Genomic DNA, 18,711 nt, shown 5'->3' with positions numbered 1-18,711 from the left:
CCTATAATTCTTAAGATGTGCTGCTAAACAATTTTTGAGACTAATTTTTTCTCCTTATGTTTCTAAAAAAATGACATAATTAGAAAAAATAGAAGCTCTACATCCTGAAAGATGGTAAGATTTTCTAAATATTCCCCCTGCACACTCATCCTGTCTTCCACCCCCCACAGCTGTAGACACAGAGAGCAGTTCTCATACTACAGCAGTTCCTTGGCATTTTGTGACAAAGCCTTAGGATTTACAAAGAGGAAAAGAGAAGTTGCCCGAGCAATTGAAACCTTTCCACACCAGATAATGAATGATGGTCCCAAATCACTGCTCCAGGATTTCATACATACATGTAAATATATGTGTGTGGTTATAAAAGGTGACATACTATACACACACACAGACTTTAAAGAGATTCTAACAAGATGAATGAAAAAATGCCTTTTGTATTTGTCTCACTTCATCCTTGCCTATCATATTTTTTCTTTTTCATTTTTAAAAGACCTGATACTCTTCCTTTCAAGTAAAGCCTGAAAAGTGAAAAACACATATTTCTGAAACAATGATGAGATCTTTGGGTCAGAGGGGAGGAGAGGGAGGTATTTTGGATATATTAAATTAAAATAATTTCTTGCAACACAATGGTTAAGTGTGAAGGAATGCAACCCAACACCACAGCTTACACTGGGGTGGGGGGTTTTGTTGGTTGCTTTTTAAACCAAATTAACTTCAAAGAAGTCTTGAATTCTAACTGGCTGCTGAAAGATTAATACGCCAAAAAAAGTTTCAAAATATTCTCACATCCTTTAAAAGAGCACTACATCCTAATGACAATGTAAGGAGGGTACTTACAATTTTGCCTGACAGGAAAAGAAATTTAATAAAATCATGTAACACAAACATGACACCAAAATATTTATTTACAGTGTGTGTATATATACAGATGTGAATTGGTTTTACTTTTTATTAATATTTTTTCCCCTGTTTAAAATTATCAGGTTAAAAATGTCTAAGCCTGTTAGGAGAAAAAACTGATCTCAGAATAAATAAGCAACAAGAAAGGAAGTCAGTTATAGTACACCATCTGCTGCCACAGATCTCCTGTAAAGTATGTTCCAGTTAATAGGGTACATTTACAATAACTCATTGACACTATTCACTCTCGACTGCTTACATACTAAACAAATACCATCTTGGCACGAAGAGAGGCATATGTTCAAAAAGAAAGAGCCATTTGTCCCACTGTTATCTGAATTTACAAAAGAAAGAGCCACTCCCTCAGCTGAATTAAATCCCTACAAAACTTTTTCCCTTGAAGAAAACTGGTGTCCAAAAAAAATATGGCAACAAACACTCCAGTTATGGAGGTCCATGGTGTATTTTGGTTTCTGTACATCACTACAGTGTTTCTGAGTACAATTTCACCAACCTCACATCCTGGCCTGTGAACTGGTACATGAGTCTGTCTTCCAGGATCACCAGCCACCATACATAACCTTTCAGAGCAGCTCACTTGAATATCCAGTTTCACCTCTTCACTTTTCAAAAATTTTGTTTTTAAAGTTCTTGGTCTGAGATGAATAAGCTGAACACACCTGAAGCTTCTTCAGGATCAACACTTGGCCAAAACATTGCTGGAGGTCAGCAGTGAAATGCTGGTTTGCAAAGGAGATCTTCTCTACAGGATTTGTCTCCAGTCAGGGGTGCTCACAGGGAAATTCTTATTCAGAAAACAGCAGGCCCATATTTTCCACAGCAGACTGAAAGACACTTTAGGTTCAAAATGGATGCTTAGAGACCCATTAGGATGTAGAGCACTTCAAATATGCCAAGAGCTACATAAGAGCCAAGCACTGTTAACCTACTAATTCAACCAAGAACAGAAGCTGGAAGCCAGCATTTTCAAACTAACTATGAGACGATGTTGGCATGGCCTCATATTTAGAAACACCAGAAATGTCCACAAGCACACTGCCAGCCTTGCACAGTCAGGCACCCAGTGTGTGCTAATACATTCTGCATTCAATTCAGTGACCTGCACAAACTGCACACTTTGAACACAGGATTCAAGCCAGAAGGGTTAACAATTGGATTTGAAATAACTTAGAATGTTTGCTATTTTACCAAATTTTCCTGCTTTCAGCTAGCATCTCATGCTGAATTACAGCAAGCATTAAAACCAAGTAGCATTTTGTTAATATTTGGTTTCCTACTCCTTGAGAGTTCAAAATGTATTTTTAAATTTCAGGAAGTTCTGTTGGTCTTTTTTTTTTCCCCTGTTTTATTTTGTATTTAAAACAAAAATTAAATAATTCTAAACTTTCTCTACTCTTAACAAAAAGAGACAATTTTCTTGGTATCACCAAATTTTAGGATAGAATTAACACACCCAGCTTTTTCCAGTAAGAAAATTATCTGACATGGCAAGACTTGATTCAGCTCTTATACAGATACAATCCAAAAGCAATTCCTCCACAGAGAATGAAAGTTCTGAAAAAGTCAATCTCTCCTCGGTATTTATACATTTTGGGTTTCATCCATGGGGCTCAACTCGAAAGGCTCTGAGCAGGCCATGTCTAGAAAAACATATTTGCTTATACTTAACCTAAAATCCACTACACTGAAGGCTACTGAAGCCTGTTGAAGCTGAACACCCAGCAAATCACAGGCTAAAGCCTGAAGGAGAAGGGGTCAGTCTTCTATTGCTGAAGATCTACAGAAACCAAGTCCACCACTATTCACCAGGTGGTTCAGTCATCACAAATTTAAACTCATTTGAAAACAAGAAACCTACATCAAGGACTCTGCTTCCTTCACCCCTAGGAACTCCACAGTGTTTTACTATTTCCTTGTAATTGACAACAGGCTACTAGCATAGAGCTCAAGGCTTATTTAATACTTTGTTTTTACAGAGCAGCCTATTTAATTTTGGGGTTGTATTTGAACAGCAATTTCTCTATATATGTAGTACTTCAGCACTCAAGAGTAGCATTTGCTCCTTATACTAAAATGCTGTCAGTTGGACAGTAACACACCAACTTTACAAGTAACCCAGAATCAGCTTTTAACCAGGGTTTTAAAAGGCACTGCAAATGCAACACATTATTTCTATTCACAAACTGAGTAAGAGAAAAGAACCAGATGCTCAGAAATTAAAACTATTTTGAAATTGTATAATTAAAAATGTGTTGCTAATTCCTTCGATGAGAATGAGTATTATCATACAAAATAAAGACTCATCCTAGAAAGACAAGATAGAAGAGAAGAACACAGGAAGGTCAAATATCTTCTAGATTTTTGAGAGGGTTAATGAAAATCAGTAGTGTTTGGCAAGAATCTGTAAGAACCCAGACATTTAGCTTTCCTCGATCACTGCAATTCTGTAACCCAGTCAGAAATAGTCCAAAATACAACTCAAGTTGACCTATAGAAGTGCACAGGACATTTTGTCCAGTTAAAACAAAACAAATAACACATCCCACTTCAATAAGCCAACAGAAGAGCTTCCTTTAATATCTAGGACACCATAAGTTGCTCCAGGCAGACTGTTTGGATTTTCATGTCCAAATGAATAGTTGTTAGTTCTTGGGCTCAAAGAACTTGCAAGTGAGGACATGTATTAAGCTGTTTTGCTAATATTCAAATAGTCTGAACCAAATAACCCTCTAGTTGTAGGGTCCTGATGACTTACTTAACTTTCTCATTTCAAAAATGAATCCAGCTTTGAGCATAAGCAAGGCATAAGGGTTTTACAAACCAACAGATATGGTAAGATAGTACCTATTAAAAACCTATAATATAACAAATCTCTTGACAAGGCTGGGGAAAAAAAAAAGAAGCCTGAAAGTTTAGGCAACTAATTAGCTCTTCTGTTTGGTGGTTTTTAAGCTAGTTTTGTAATAAGGCAGTAACACTAGTCTCAGCAAGATGTTCCATGAAAAGCTCCATCCTGTATGAAATGCAACCACACTAAATCAGTGTGGTTGTAAAACGGCAGTACAGCTCTTTACATTGTGCACTATAATATTTGGTGTTATAAAAAGACCATGCTCTTATGAAGCCCAGGCAGCCAGTTTCTTCATTTCATCTTCATCCTCTGCTCTTTTCCTGGTCGATGCTGCAGATAAAGAGACAATAACCATCAACTAATGTAACAGTCAGAACCATTCTATCTGTTAGCATGAGGCATAGTGCTTTTCTGTTTGAAGACCTCAGACCAATTTACTGAGTAGCAAGCCAAACGTGAGTAATGCAGGAATGAAGCTCGTGAGAGATGTGACTGTTTTGCCCCATCATTATTTCCCATAGAACCAAAAGTTCACAACATAGGTCTGATGTAATTCCTAGTGAAAGACTCACACAGAAAAAATATTTAATTTCTAAAGGTTGTCCAGACAGAAAAGGCCCACAAGAATGCTGTCAGTTCTCTCACCACCACATAAATGAGCAAAAGTGATCTATCCTGGCCAGCTGCACATCCTATTACCTTTCCAAATAGTGCTATGAGGTTCTGCACGTGCAAGTCTCTGAATGAACTCACCCCATTTTAATGGGTGGTATCATTTATTAAATTGAGAAGGACATTCCTGAACTTGCTTTGCTCAGGTGACATCAGTTAACTGCTTTGTTCACAGCAACAGCAATTCCCAGCTCTGTATCAGGTCCCACACACACTTTGTACCCAAATCTCCTATCACACATCATCTGCATTCACTAAACTAAAACTTCACCCAGATTGTCTTCATTTGCTGACCTGCAAACTAGATGCCCAACAGTCCAGGTTCAACCTCGGGCTGCCTCCTCCATCTGTGGGCTGTGCATGTCAGGACCAGCATCTCTCCCACCACCAGTGAACACTGTTACTTTGCTGGGCCCAACACCTGTGTGTTCCCCTCTACAGTAGCCACAGGGCTAGGAGCCACTGTCCTGAGGGGAACTGCAACCACCTTCAGCAACTAAGGGTGGGAGAAGCACCACAGGTTCAGTCCCTGTTCTGCAAGTGTCACAGCTCACTGTGTCACTGGGGAAGGTCACTATGCCTCACTCCACTGCAGTTTCCTCATCTTCAAAATCAGGAGGGCAGCATGCATCTCCAATTAGAAACATTATAGATCCATCAATTGGTCTGACTTTGCTGTTGCTGTGTAACAGCAAACAGAGAGTTTCAGAAAACATGAGCCAGTTTTTCAAAGCCTTGAACTATATAATTGCAACCAGAAGCAATTGCCTGAAGCAACCATACAGACGGATTAAGCAGAAAATTAAAAGAGTGAGAAGTGCATGGAGATGGTCTGGGTTTAATAAAAATGTCAACTGGCACAGCTGGATATGGATCTGGAAGACAATATATGAACAAATCATAACTAGCCAGACTGAATTTTCACTGTTTTTCTAATTTTTTCCCTAGATGTTCTTCAATTGAGTTCAGTAGATGAGGCCACAGTCTCAGCTTGAACATTTTAAACTGCTTCTCAGGCTTTAAGTGTCATCTGCCAATATCATAGTATCTGAGTTGAGCTGGTCTAGGTAACCTGCTCTGCAGCAGAAACCATAAACAACAACCTTTGTCACATGTGTGCTGTCCTTACCATCAAGCATTTATATTCTTTTACTAATGTCAGTACACAGCAAGACTTTCAACTGGCAGTGAAAAGTGTAGTAAAAGTTGGCTACCTCTGGCTGAATTCAAGACAAACAGGGCAGAGCTACAGAAAAATGAAACTACAGCTTAACACCAGGAATAAGCCTGTTCAGTAGAAAGAAAGCAAAGGAATTAAAATATGTCTTTAAATATGTACTTCCCAATGCCTCCTTCATTTCTAATTAAAATACCAGTGGAAAATATCAAACCACTACCCTGCAAAGCTGGATCTTTATGACGTAAACATTTGGAATCTAGGTCAGTCTCTAATTGAAAGACACTAAGGATTTAATTGTCAAAAAGGAAAAAAAAGGAAAAAAAATCATTCTTCAGTGATCTTACTACGTTTCAGTAGGAGATTCATCAGGATATGTGCAGGGCCAAGTTTCCCAAGTTTGTCACCCCAAATCTACAGAGAATTTGGTCCTAAATGCTTTTACAGAGCAAAATGGAATCCCACTCTGCTTTTTCTGTTAAGCAAATACAAAAATAGGAAAAGTAATTTATAACATTTTAAAAGTTATAACAGAGTTAAATGCATCTCTGAAATCCTCTTTTCCTCTCCCGTTTCTCACAGCACGGCTTAATCATGAGAAATGTAAAATGGCAAGCAGGCATTTTACCAGGGCGAGAAGGCAGTGATGTGGACGGAACACTTGGCAACCTGACATCTCTCATTCCCTTGTTCAGCTCTTCTTGCTCCAGTTCTTCTAATTCTGCCATCAACTCATCCTAAATTCAAGGAAAACATTATTTACACATACTGACAGTGACCACACGCAAGAGCACATTTAACCACCACAAAGCAAAGTAGTACTGAAAAAACAGTTTACACCTGAAAGGACATATCAAGAAACAGCATATTAAAAGTGTAATTTTTACTAAGTATGGGCAATTAGGTAAACCTTAATAGAATATTGAAAATAAGACTATGAAAGTTAGAAACAGGACAAGGAATAAAATTAGAAACTAACAGCAGTACAATACATGCCAAAAAGGCAAATATGGGAATAAAAAGCCTCTCTGCTGTCCTCAGATTTGTTTCAAATCTAGAGCCTATACCCTTCAATGGATTCTAACTTTAATGTGCCATTTCTTCCTTTTAAAAGGCAAACACCTTCCACTGGTTATAAGGCAGACTGTCATTAAACATTACGCTTCAGCCCTATCACATAAGTCCAGGATTATATGTGATTTCAAAGCAGCACTGAAATCAAAACTGTCCTCCTGGGTCCTGTTATTCACTCTTGAAGCATGCACCATTCATGGGCTTTTAGGTGCAGAGGCTGATTTGGACAGATTATCTAATCCACTCATACAATGCTGAAAATAAAAAGGCTGTGTGCTTTTTAAAAGTAAGGAACTTCTTCCTCGGCTGAAATTTCCCAAAGAAAGGAAGCTAAATGTTACATATCTGTAGAGAAATGGACCTTTGCCACATTGATAAAATGGTTTAAAAGAAACCATGGGCAAAAACAACTGGAGAGGGGCAGGGGAAGTGTCAAAAAAAGTAGTAAAGTAGGACTCTTAGGTACTCAAACGGGCTTTGCCTACACATTTATGCTTTGTTTATCACCAGTGTAGAAGTTAAAATGATAGTTGCATAGCCACCACAGGACTTTATACCTGGATTTGCTTTCTCATGGTTTTATAATTTAAGGCAAACATACACTGTGCCAACCCAGGGAGAAGGAACTCTATGTTTCTGTGCCTGAGCAGGAGAAATCACATGCTTCCATGGTCTCCTTACAGCCACGGCACACATGTTAAGAGAAAATGCATCTAAGTGCATGGAAAAAACATCCTTCAAAAAAAAATTAAATATTATCCTTCAACACAAACCATCTTATATCCCAGCAATTAAGTCATTGATTCTAGCACTCTTAAGGTGCAGTAGCCTGCAAACCAGGTTTCCCAGTTACTGCCCGGTGCTATAAGCATTAGGCTCCTATGCAAAAGCTGGTACAACAATGCTCCAAGTGACAGGGCCTTATTTCCCAAACAGAAACAATGCACATCAGCTTCAACTGCTATCCCTTAGAAACCTCCAGGTCAATCTACAACATGCTTACTAAGCTTAGAGTCCAAAAAGTTAAGCACTGTTGAACTGTAAGATACTGTACAACAGTTTGGGGTGGCAGGATGTTTTTCAATTATTTGAAGATCAGGCCAAATCCCATCCCTTGTGCCAGTAATGACTAAATGCTTCTTGGAAAGTCTACTTACATTCAAAGTGCAAATACAGGAAAGCAGGTAATGGGAACAAAGTACAAAGAATCATTCTTATTTTCAACAAATTAGAACTGTTGAATGAAATTTCCTCATCCTCCCAATCAAGCAAATATGTGCGATATAGCATTTATATTTTTCTTTGTTGTCAATTTGGGCCCATAGGAACAAATTAGTTGGGAATAGAATGAATGGTTTGAGTATTCAGGAGATTCTTCAAATTATTCTTAGTGCTTGGCCATTTTGAAACAAAATTGAAAAACAAAACAAAACTGGTTGTGATATTGAACTTGTTACCCATCTCTGCATTCCAAAGATTACAAGAATTTTGAGTAACCTTGACCCTCGAGTCCTCAGCCATGGCTGGATCAGAAATAAATTATATCCTGTTTAGATGTAAAAAATCAAATCTCGGGGCACTGGATGAAAGCTACTGCAACACATTTTGAGAAGGTCCTAAATGCCTTGTGAGGGTTTCAGAAGAAAAGAGCTCTAGAATGAAACATTATTGCCTCCAACAGGTATTACTTTTACCTATGAGATCTACTTCTGTGGTCTGAGCAACAGGGAAAGGACTTGCATTTCCAAGTACCAAAAATGACCTTAAAAAAAATGGTCCAATATTCAGAATTATGAACAACAGCCAGTCCATGACACAGGGACATGCACTTAAGTCAAATGAATGTCTATTTGGAGCAACAAAAAATTATATGTTTCAGTGTCCACTTGGAGTAGTACAAATTATATGTTTTAGTGACCTTCTTTCAAGGCTCAAATGAGAACAATAACTAGAGGAGTGCAGTTAAAAATATTTTTCTTAAAATTTATACAAAAATAAAAATATTTTTTATATTTTTACATTTACAGCTTTTACATTTAGTACACTATATATTTTATATATAATAGTTTTATTTAATTTATATATTTATATTAAGCAATTGTTCTATATAGGGTAAGCTAGAACCAAGGAATTTCACATCCACACTTCTTGAGAAACAAACCACTGCACAGCAAAATAACTATGGAATTAAAACTCACAGGCCTGAAGTACTAACCTCATCAAACTCATCACCAAAGGTGGCTCGGTTTGAGATAGCATCTGAAATTTCCTGGGCAACATCTTGCTGTTCAGTGATATCTTGCATCAAATCATCGATTTTGTTCAAATCCCTGGCAAGGTAACATGGAAACATTTTTTAAAGATATATTATTCAAATCCTACAGAACACATTCACTTGAACAGACCCTTTTATGTTTTTATGCCCATGACTCTATAAACAGCAGAATTCACAGGGAATAATTTTGTTATTATTAAAGTCAAACTGCAGCAGAATGTGTCTCTCCCTCTCTGTGCTCCTCATAGCTCTGCCAGCCACTCACAGCCCATGGGCAGATCCACAAGGTCAGCATCTTTACAGCCTTTTGGTACTTAAAGAGGGTTTATAAAAAAGATGTGGATAAACATTTACAGGGCTTGTTGTGAAGGGCAGAGGGTAACAGCTTTAATCCAAAAGAGGGTCAATTCAGATTTGATTCAGGGAAGAAGTTTTTAACAATGAGGGTGGTGAAGGGCCAGCACAAGTTGTCCAGAAATGGTAGCTGTCCCATCACGACAAATATCCAAGGTCAGGTTGGATGGACTCTGAGCAACCTGATCAAGCTGAAGATGTTCTTATTCACTGCAGGGTGTTTGGACAGGATTATCTTTAAAAGTCCCTTTGAACTCAAACTATTCTATGATTTTATAGATCTTTTTTGATGTTAAGCTTTCACCAGAACTGGGGGGAATTTAACAGAATTGTACCCCATTTAAAGGTTTCCCCTCATTGTTAACTTTGCTATTGTTTCTGTTCCTGTTTATTTCTCCCAGAACAACTCTTCTGATTTAACTCTGTTTATTCAGGCAGAAAAACACCCCTTGAAACAATATAGGACATATGAAAAAAAATAAAAAGTAATTCTTTTTTATGCAGGAGGCATGGGGAGAAAAGAGGTGGATCTATTTTGAATCCCTCGCTCCAGCTTATGGATTCTGAGGAAAAGAGTCCACCTAGTTTCTATGACTAGATTTTCTTCTAGACAAACCAAGGGCAGAGGTACCCTCCATTGCCAAGACAAACTTAAGAAAACAGATTTCACTAGTTAAGTGAACTTCCTTCTAGATTTATTATTAGGAAAATATACTCTTCTGCCAAATATAACACTACAGCAATCCTGACATTCAATGCCAAAACAAAAATGAAGTCAAAACTGTCTAACTTGACGCGACAGTCTGTAGTAATGGAATAATTTGAAAGTGGTTAGGAAGTTCAACTTGGAAGCTACTAGAAAACACTTACATATTTTCATGTACTTTTTTCATAGCTTGTGCAGCATAACCCATATTCTTGAGCACTTCTGTGTTGGTGTGGGAATTTTCCAATGCCTCTCTCTGGAACTCAATGGTCGAAAGTGTCCCATCAATTTGATTCAACTGTTTCTCATATCTCTTTTTTCTCTTCAGTGCTTGTAAGGCAGCTGGAATGGGAAGAGGCAAAGTGCACTGTGTGTTTTCATAGCAAATGCAAGGACAAGTAGTTCAGCACTAAGCTGACCTGCAGAATTTATAGTTCTCACCCTCCTACCTTACTGTGAGAGAGACAAACTTTGGCCACACCAGATTGGCAGCCTGTGAATCACCAACAGGCTGTTGCATGAGCACGCTGGGAAGCCTCTTTTAGAATAACTCCTTTTAGCACCACAAGGAAAAGCAGCTTCTTCCTCCACTGTGGGAGACCTTGAACTCCATCCTGTGCACAGAGGCAAAGCAGGGAAGATGGGAAGGAAAAAGAAAAACATCAGAGAGAAGGCAAAAGGGAGGAAACAGAAGAGAGAAGAGTACACTGCAAAATATAAGTAAAACTTAAGGAAGACAGTCATGAAGATCTGCCATGGTAACCACAACTCCACCAATGGCACTTTCTAAATTTTGTCTCAGCAGCAATAACTGTGCAGTGCAACCAAGACCCCAAATGGCCCAGCCAGGCAGATGGGTTAGATCAGAGAAGGATTTGCATTTCTCCAGCTTTTAGCTATCTATTTCTTACAATCACTTAGGAACATATTCTTTAAACCTTAGAATTTGAAAACTTTGTAGACACAGGCACAGTCAAATCCAGCTACAGCCCATTATCTTTGTAAATTGTCAAGATTAGCATTTTATATTCACTAAATTATGAGCAGCGTACTCTGCCCAGAGTAAATCATTACCAGAATAAATTCACGTGACAAGCATGAGGAGAAAAGAACTTTCTCCTGGCCTCAGGGTGTGGAACACACACAGTTTTGCCACAAGCATTTCCTGATGACAGTCCTTTCCAAGCTACGCATGTGCCAGCAAAAAAACCCCACCAAACAAAGCCAAGAGACTGAGTTAACCCATTGTTTGGTTTCTTCCAATGCTATTCGCACCCCCATTCCTTCCTTTGTCTCCTACAGTTAATTTTTTAAACAGATTCAGAACCTGCAAGCCCTATCAGCCCTGCATCCCCCCCAAACTCAACCATCAGCAGCAGCTACTCTTTCAATCCTATAAAATTGCCCATGTGCAATAACACTGAGCTTTGACACAGGGGTATACAACTTTTCAAATGAAATCAGGATTCCCCCAAGAAGGCCACAAAGATTTATGGTGTGTAACAGCACACTAAAAAAATTAATGCTTTGTTGACAAAGGCTTGAATCAATATGATCCAAATTGCTCATCATGATCTGCACAAGGACAGGCATTCACACAGGTGAAGACACCTTCCACCACCTGCAGTGAGATGTTTCAGGACAGCAAACCACAATCCCAACAGATTAATCATGGCATTCAAATCCAAGATTTTCCCAGGTTTTGGGAGATGGTTCAAAGATCATGCATATTCTGAAGAAGTTGCACAAATACCAGATGATGTCATACACACAGCAAATGTAAGAATAATAAAATTCTCATTGGCATATATACTTAATACTTATATTTTGATTTAATCCCAAACAATTTTTACCTACTTATTATTTCCCTACTTATTTATGCTTAGTATTGGTAGAGTTAAGACACCAGCCACTTCCTTAGCTTCCATTGGATCAAATTTGATCCTAGATTCATAGGTTAGGAAGCTAGAGGTTCCAGACAAATGTAATATGTAAATGAAATTGTGTGTAACACCAGCTGGGCCAGAGAGGACTCCGAGACCCTGTGGACTGAGGAGCACTAAGGAGCTGATGCAGAAAGACTTCAGCTGGAGCAAGCATCTGCCATGGGGCAGTCTTTCTTGTCAGTGTTCTTCAGAAATAGGACTCTGCAGTGGTGCTGTTATTATTGGCTGCTCGCAGAGAAAATGGATTTCCTCAGTTACACACAAAGCAGTTTTCAAAATCCTGAAGATCATTTAATTAAACCACACCCAAATCAAGAAAACACAGGAGAAGCTAAACTCTCTGATTTCAGATATTCATAAACAGCTTTTCCTAATTATTGTGGTGCAACGTATTATCTTCCTTCTCTCTAGTTTTACCAATATCTTACAGAATAAAGCACTTCATAGGAAATAAATTCATACTCCTTCCTTATCAACCAAAGCATTATCAATTCTCACACCACGCAATATGATTTTCCTGATTTGTGTTAAATGAACGCCCTTTATTGAAGAGTATTTTGCTACAGTAGCTCCTATCACTAATTTAATTTTATGACAATTTCTCATAATTTGAAATCTATTTTTCTGTGTTTTACAAAGTACCTAGAACTTCTATTCTTTTCTACTGCATATTACAAGCATTTTCAAATTTGTATGCAAGTCTTACAGGATTGAAATTCTTCTGCTTTATAATGCTACCACATTCTAATTAGCAAACTGGAGAAGAATGTGTCTATTAAAATATAATGGAATTGAGCAGAGAACAGAAACTCACTTCACTGAAAGTCTAAGAATGGCACTGAAAAACGGTGTTCCCCATTCCAAAGATCTCAAAGAAGGAAGACAGTGTGGGGAGGATGAGTTTGAGCAGAGATAGAGTCTGAGTAAGCAAGTGTAATTAACACCAATTCATCCAGGAAGAGGTGGAGAGCTTCTCCAGGAAAAAAAAACCAAAAACCAAAAAACAAACAAAAAAAACCAAAACAAAACAAAAAAAATCAACCAAACAAAAAAAAACCAACCAAACAAAAACCAACAACAACAACAACAACAACAACAACAACAAAAAAAAAAAAAAAAAAAAAAAAAAACCACAAAAAAACCCCCCACCAAAAGTGGTCTCACACACTTATTTTGTGCTCCAAAGAAGTCAATTCGACTCCTGAATTTTATAATGGTCAGCAGTTGGCTGAGCTTTAAGCACATTTCCTGTACTCCTGAGTCCAGTAAGCAGGATACAGCTCATAGATTAGGAACCACTGCCTTTAATACGAGTTTTTATAGTCAAGGTGTCTGGAACAAAGAAGACTGTGATGTCAGTTTAGGTCTGCATATTAATGAGCTCCTTTTATTAACATACAGAGGGCGCTTTTCCAGTATCGCGACAATGCTGGCACTTCATTAAGGAAGCAGAAATGGCCAGCTGGGCAAAAAGAATCCTGGCCACACTGAATATCCAGATTTCAAAAGGCAAAACAGAAGTAATGACACAGGAAGAGTTGTGGCATCCTTCTCACGGTTTCATGACAGATCAGACTGAAAAGCAACAGTGCAGTAACACCACCTTTACGTGCCAAACCTACCACCAACACCCATCAGTACAGAAAGCACCAACGATCTCATCATCTTCTGAAGCAGAAATAAAACTATTGTCTAGTAATCCTTATAATTCCCATGAAGAAACTACTGAAGTAGGAAAACAGTGTTTCTTCTGAAGATGTGACACGACTGTGAAAATATCTGGTCTCACTGATACAGTGAGGATACACACACAAACCCCCACCTCAGGACTGCAAGGGATTCGTGGGCTGCAGCTTCTGATCTCCCTCACTCCGGGGACAACAAAAGGCAATGCTGCTGAGGCCATAAAAATCATAGGGCCCTAATTAGGCTCATTATCAGCACTCATAGTCCTTAAAGCCTTGTGGAGGAAGCCACATGCAGTTACAACTGAGGAGCTAAATCAAGAACAATAACAAACTGGACCAGTTCATGGCAAGATACTTGAAATGTGATCATGAAAGTCAGAGAACAATCACTGTAACTCACAGAGCAAAGACAAGCCAAGGGCTTTCCTTTATGTCCCTGCCAGAAACCCTCACTCCCACCCTGTCCCACAGCCTTCTGTAGGTATGACTGTCCTGTCCAGCATAACACACAACTTCCACACCTTGTTTGGCTTCCACAGCCTCCTGGTTACACCTAACTCACTGAACAGGAATGCTGCACGGCTACACAAGCCCAGCCCAAGCATAACACACAACGTATTTAGCAGCATCTACTTGTGAAACTCTCCCTGTTATTCCCACTTTCTTCATAGGTTTTGTCCTCAGTAGTACTATGTGGTTCTTTATGTTAAGATTTAATCCTATTCTGGATGGCTTATCTCAACTTTTTTTTTTTTTATTACTTTATTTATATTTTTAGGATCTGTGAAAGACGCCGGGCTGAAACAACACTTATTTGTGCGTATGTTATTTTCACAATTACAGGCGTGCTTTAGAAAACACGTTTTCTTTTAAACAAGTTCTCAAATATTCAGTATCACTTCTTGTTCTTTAAATTTTCTTCTACATCCTTCAAAATAATGGAGAAGAAAAGCCAATATGTAGATGGAGTTAGCAGCTATGCACTGGCTGAAACTGAGAAACTCCCAAAAAGTACAGCAAGAGATTTAAAAAAAAAGTTTCTTCCTGGAATGGAAAGACAACAGAAGTCAGAGGTAACTGTGAAAAAAATACTGCTTTTCATGACATAACCTCTTCAGGAGGAATTTCAGCAAACAAAAACCCCTGAAGTGGTCTAGCTGCAATTAGATATTAATGGGTAATGCTGCAAATGTATCAGCTCGAAAGTACAGCTAATTTCAGATTAGGTGCAAGAACTGCAGAGATACTTCATAAAGGAAAAGCCAGAAGTATTTCAGTGATGTTTCACATCTATTGCATAGCTACAGCATTACAGCTTTTAGATGAAGTTAAGCCTACTGATGTCACATGAAACCCATTCAAGAGTCATATGAAGTAATGAGAAAATGCTGGTGCCTGAATCTGCTCTTTCTTGTGTTGGTACAACTCACTCAGACTCATGCACCTAAAAAACAAGTGAGATCATACTAATTTGGTGCATTTTCTATCCCTAGATACATCTTTCTCCAGTTGCAGACAGCGCCATTTTAGTCTCCATAGTCTTCTATAAAGATGCAATTAAGAAAAAAAAATCCACATGAAAAATTACCAGTGATGTCCCTCTGAAACATTCACTTTGACAAGACAATGTAGATTAAAAGCTTTATTGTCTCATTTGTGTGTATGTTTACATAATGGTACAGCAGATGCTGGTTAGCTCAGGTTTTCTTTGAGCTATACAGTCCACTAACTAAAATGCTATGTCATATCTAAATCAACAGTAATTAAACTGCAAAGCAATTGACATATCAAATGAAGACATATTACTGGGGATTTAAGTTCACTGATTATCCTGCTAAATCTAAGCACTTTGGCACGGCAAGGTTATATTTTAAACAATATGTAGTTCACATTGTTTCTCCTCTGACTGTACTTAGGTTAACCCATTTTGGTTTTAAAACCATTTTGGCATGAATAAAAACTGCCACACTGCACCTTTAGCCCTACTCTTTCCAATTTACTGTTCTTAACTGTTGGTCCCTTAGCAAATGACAAAATAAAAGGCAGTTATTTTTAACCACGATCAGCTCAACACTACCGTTTACAATACAATTCCACGAATAATTACACAGACAACAAACTAGGGCAATTGTATATGGAGCACTGCCATGGAAATAACAATCCGGGAGAAAAGCTTCAGATATCAAATGCTGCACTCTTGAAGCAAAAGGACAACTAACACCTGAAACGACCATAACCAGCTAAGTTAAAGAAGCAGCAGATGCACCTTTTCCCAACAAATTCTCATTCCTGTGTCTCACTCTCTCCTTCACAGGTGCACAAGCACTCACATAGCTATCAGGTCAACTGGATAAGTGGAACTTAAACCATCCTGGGTAAAAAAATAACCCAGACAAAGAAAAACACACTATTTTACCATATCCAGCTTTCTGAAACACACCCTTCAGGGAGGTCTGCTAAGGAAAAGGAAGGGAGCAGCACAAGGGTAGGAGCGAGGCAGGAAATGCCTCTTCTTTCTGAAAATGTGCCCGCTTATAGTACAGGTTTGGGATGAAGTTCCAGAGCAGTGTGTCTGGATTTATCCAGGAATTACTACAGTCATAGGAATCAACCTGTTTTCTTGCACCAGCCCTGCAACTCAGGCTTTTGCACAATGAATTCAGCCCCAGGAGCCGCCTGGTCACTTTGTCCCACAGCAAATTAGTTTCCAGCTGGATCACCTTCCTGAACTAGCTCACAGTGACAGTACAGAGGTGCCAGTACCTGAACAAGGGAACAAGAGACACTCAGCTGGAGCCAGGGGAGTAGAAAGTGTGAGACTGGGACAACTGGAACAGCTGTGGATGACAGCTCCCATCTTCTTGAGCAGCTGGCTCAGTTGACCTCTCAACTGACTTTACTCCTCCAACTGTGCCCTCAAATCCATCCCATCTTGATCCACGATTTTAAATCCATTTAAACTAAAAGTTAATTGAGTGAAACTGCCTTTTGCCAATAATTATTAAGTGCTAAAGTACTACAAATACATTAGAGGGCTAGTTAGGACATCTCTAACACACGGCTTCACACAAGTTCAAAGTCACAGGGCATTATTTTTTAAATTACTGAGTAACAAAACGAGCAGGGAAAAGATCTACTTTCTTGTTACATCATAAATCTTTAATTCAAAATGTTCCTCTGTTTGGAAGCATTTAAATTAAAATACAGCTCAGAGTAGACAAACAGGCCTTGTGACTTCAGGAAGTAATTAACTTGTTTCTCTGAGGCCTCTATATCCCCAAGACACTGACTACCATCATTCCCTTCCCAGGGATGACAACATCAGTATACACAGGAGACACATCTTCTGACCCCTTAGCACCCTCTCTTTTGTAGCTAACAGCATCCCAGAGCAGTAGTCACTAATGCTCTAAGCTATAATTCTTTTTTTTTTTGTTGCAGATATACTTTTACATTATTTGGACAGAGCATTGCATCACTTTGTTCCTCGGTTGTCAGCAATGGGGACAATGTGCATTGATTCATGAATGTACAGAATATCTGCACATCCTTCATCTCGTTCGCCACCTGCCCAGCCAATGCTGAGTCCCAAAACAGCGATTCCCTTCCCCTCGCTGAGCAGCAGCACTTTGCCCTCCGTGTATCCAGCCAGTGTCTGCATCCACTGTGGTGGATAGCACGAACAGGAGACTCGTACAGGAAACCAGATAGTAAATTTCTGAGGAGTAACAAATTCCCATCCCGCTATATGAATCCACAGTTCATTAAACACTACTAGGAGATGCCAAAGACCAAAACCACCTCCTGCCGTCGGGTGTGGTGATACTTGCTCGGAGTCCGCAGCCAAAGCACACTGCACACCTGCGAGCCAGGTGCCCCGGCCCAGCCACACCCCGGCGAGACCCGAGTGTCCCGGTACCCCGGCATTTAATCTCCCGGCCCGCACTCACCTCGCTTGTTCTTGGTGCCGTGCTGCCGGGCTACCGCCAGCTCCCGCTCGATCCGCGTCTCCAGGTACTCCTGCTTCTTACTGAGCATCTCCTCCGTCTCTCGCAGCCGGGCCAGCGCCTCCTGCGGCGAGGGACCCCCGCGACCCTTGGAGGCGGCCGAGCCGCCCCCCTTGAAGAACTTGGAGATCTTGCTCATGGCGGCGATCCCGGCTCGGCACCCGCCGACGGAAAGCTCTGGCCAGCCCGGTCCTCGGGAGCCTCGCCACTCGGCACACGCCGTGACAGCACTTCCTGAGCCCACGGGCGGCGGCGGCACCGCACCTGGCGGCGGGGCGGGCCCGGGGGCGGCTCCGCAGAGCCCGAGCTGCTGGTGCCCTCAGCCAGCGCCGGGCAGAGCGGCCGGCGAGCTCCGCGGGGCCGCCGCAGAGTCCCGGGCCGGCGCTGCGGAGGCGGCTGCCGAGCCTGTGCTTCCCCCCTCCCATGTCATGGAATCGCAGAATGCACATGTGGTCCAGCCTCCCTGCTCACGCAGGCTCATCCCAGAACACACGGCACAGGATTGCATCCAGGCGGCTCAGTATCTCCAGGAAGGGAGATTGTACACCTTTCTGGGCAACCTGTTCGACTGCGTGGTCACCCACACAATATAAAAACTTCTTGTCCATATTCAGGTGGAAATTCCTGTGCGTCACTTTCTGCCTGTTGCCTCGTCCTATTGCTTGGCACCACGCAGAAGAGCCTGGCCCCAGCCTCTTGGCACCCTCCCGTAAGATGCTTATAGACACTGCTGAGGTTGCCTCTCAGTCGCTTCTTCTCACGGCTGACGAGGCTCAACTCTCAGTCTTTCTCCGAAGAGAGATGTTCCAGTCCCTTGATAAATTTTGTAGCTTTCTGCTGGATCCTCTCCAGGAGCTCCACGTCTCTCTCTCTCTCTCGGGGGAGCCCAGAATGGGAGACAAGCCTCAGGTAGGGTTTATCGGGAAGGCATCACCATCGGGCATAGGCGTGCACGCGGGTCAGGGCTGGGAAAAACACTGAATTCTGTAGGAATGTGTTTTTTTACAAAAGTGGTGGGTGCGCCGCTAAGGAATCCT

General features: G+C 40.4%; 1 protein-coding gene across 1 annotated transcript; it reads right to left on the bottom strand.

Moving 5' to 3' along the window:
* Nucleotides 1-879: 879 nt before the first annotated feature.
* CHMP4C (charged multivesicular body protein 4C) lies at nt 880-18,047 on the bottom strand. Its single transcript, XM_014870731.2, has 5 exons — nt 17,618-18,047; nt 10,198-10,375; nt 8,914-9,028; nt 6,253-6,361; nt 880-4,105 (listed from the first exon to the last, which is right to left on the bottom strand). The coding sequence occupies exons 1-5, from the start codon at nt 17,811-17,813 to the stop codon at nt 4,041-4,043; spliced, it is 663 nt and encodes a 220-aa protein (XP_014726217.1). The 5' UTR covers nt 17,814-18,047; the 3' UTR covers nt 880-4,040.
* Between the last annotated feature and the right edge of the window lie 664 nt (nt 18,048-18,711).

Source organism: Sturnus vulgaris, chromosome 1 (assembly GCF_052056855.1).
Source record: "Sturnus vulgaris isolate bStuVul1 chromosome 1, bStuVul1.hap1, whole genome shotgun sequence".
NCBI classification, from domain to species: Eukaryota; Metazoa; Chordata; class Aves; order Passeriformes; family Sturnidae; genus Sturnus; species Sturnus vulgaris.
This window is presented reverse-complemented; position numbering and strand designations above follow the sequence as displayed.

Bases quoted from the DNA above. Each gene is read 5' to 3' on its own strand.
- CHMP4C (XM_014870731.2), bottom strand. From the start codon at position 17,813: ATGAGCAAGATCTCCAAGTTCTTCAAGGGGGGCGGCTCGGCCGCCTCC. The intron at 6,362-8,913 runs GTTAGTACTTCA...CCTTGAATTTAG, and splicing joins TTGGTGATGAGTTTGATGAG to GATGAGTTGATGGCAGAATT. The intron at 4,106-6,252 runs GTAAAATGCCTG...CTTTATCTGCAG, and splicing joins ATCACTGCCTTCTCGCCCTG to CATCGACCAGGAAAAGAGCA.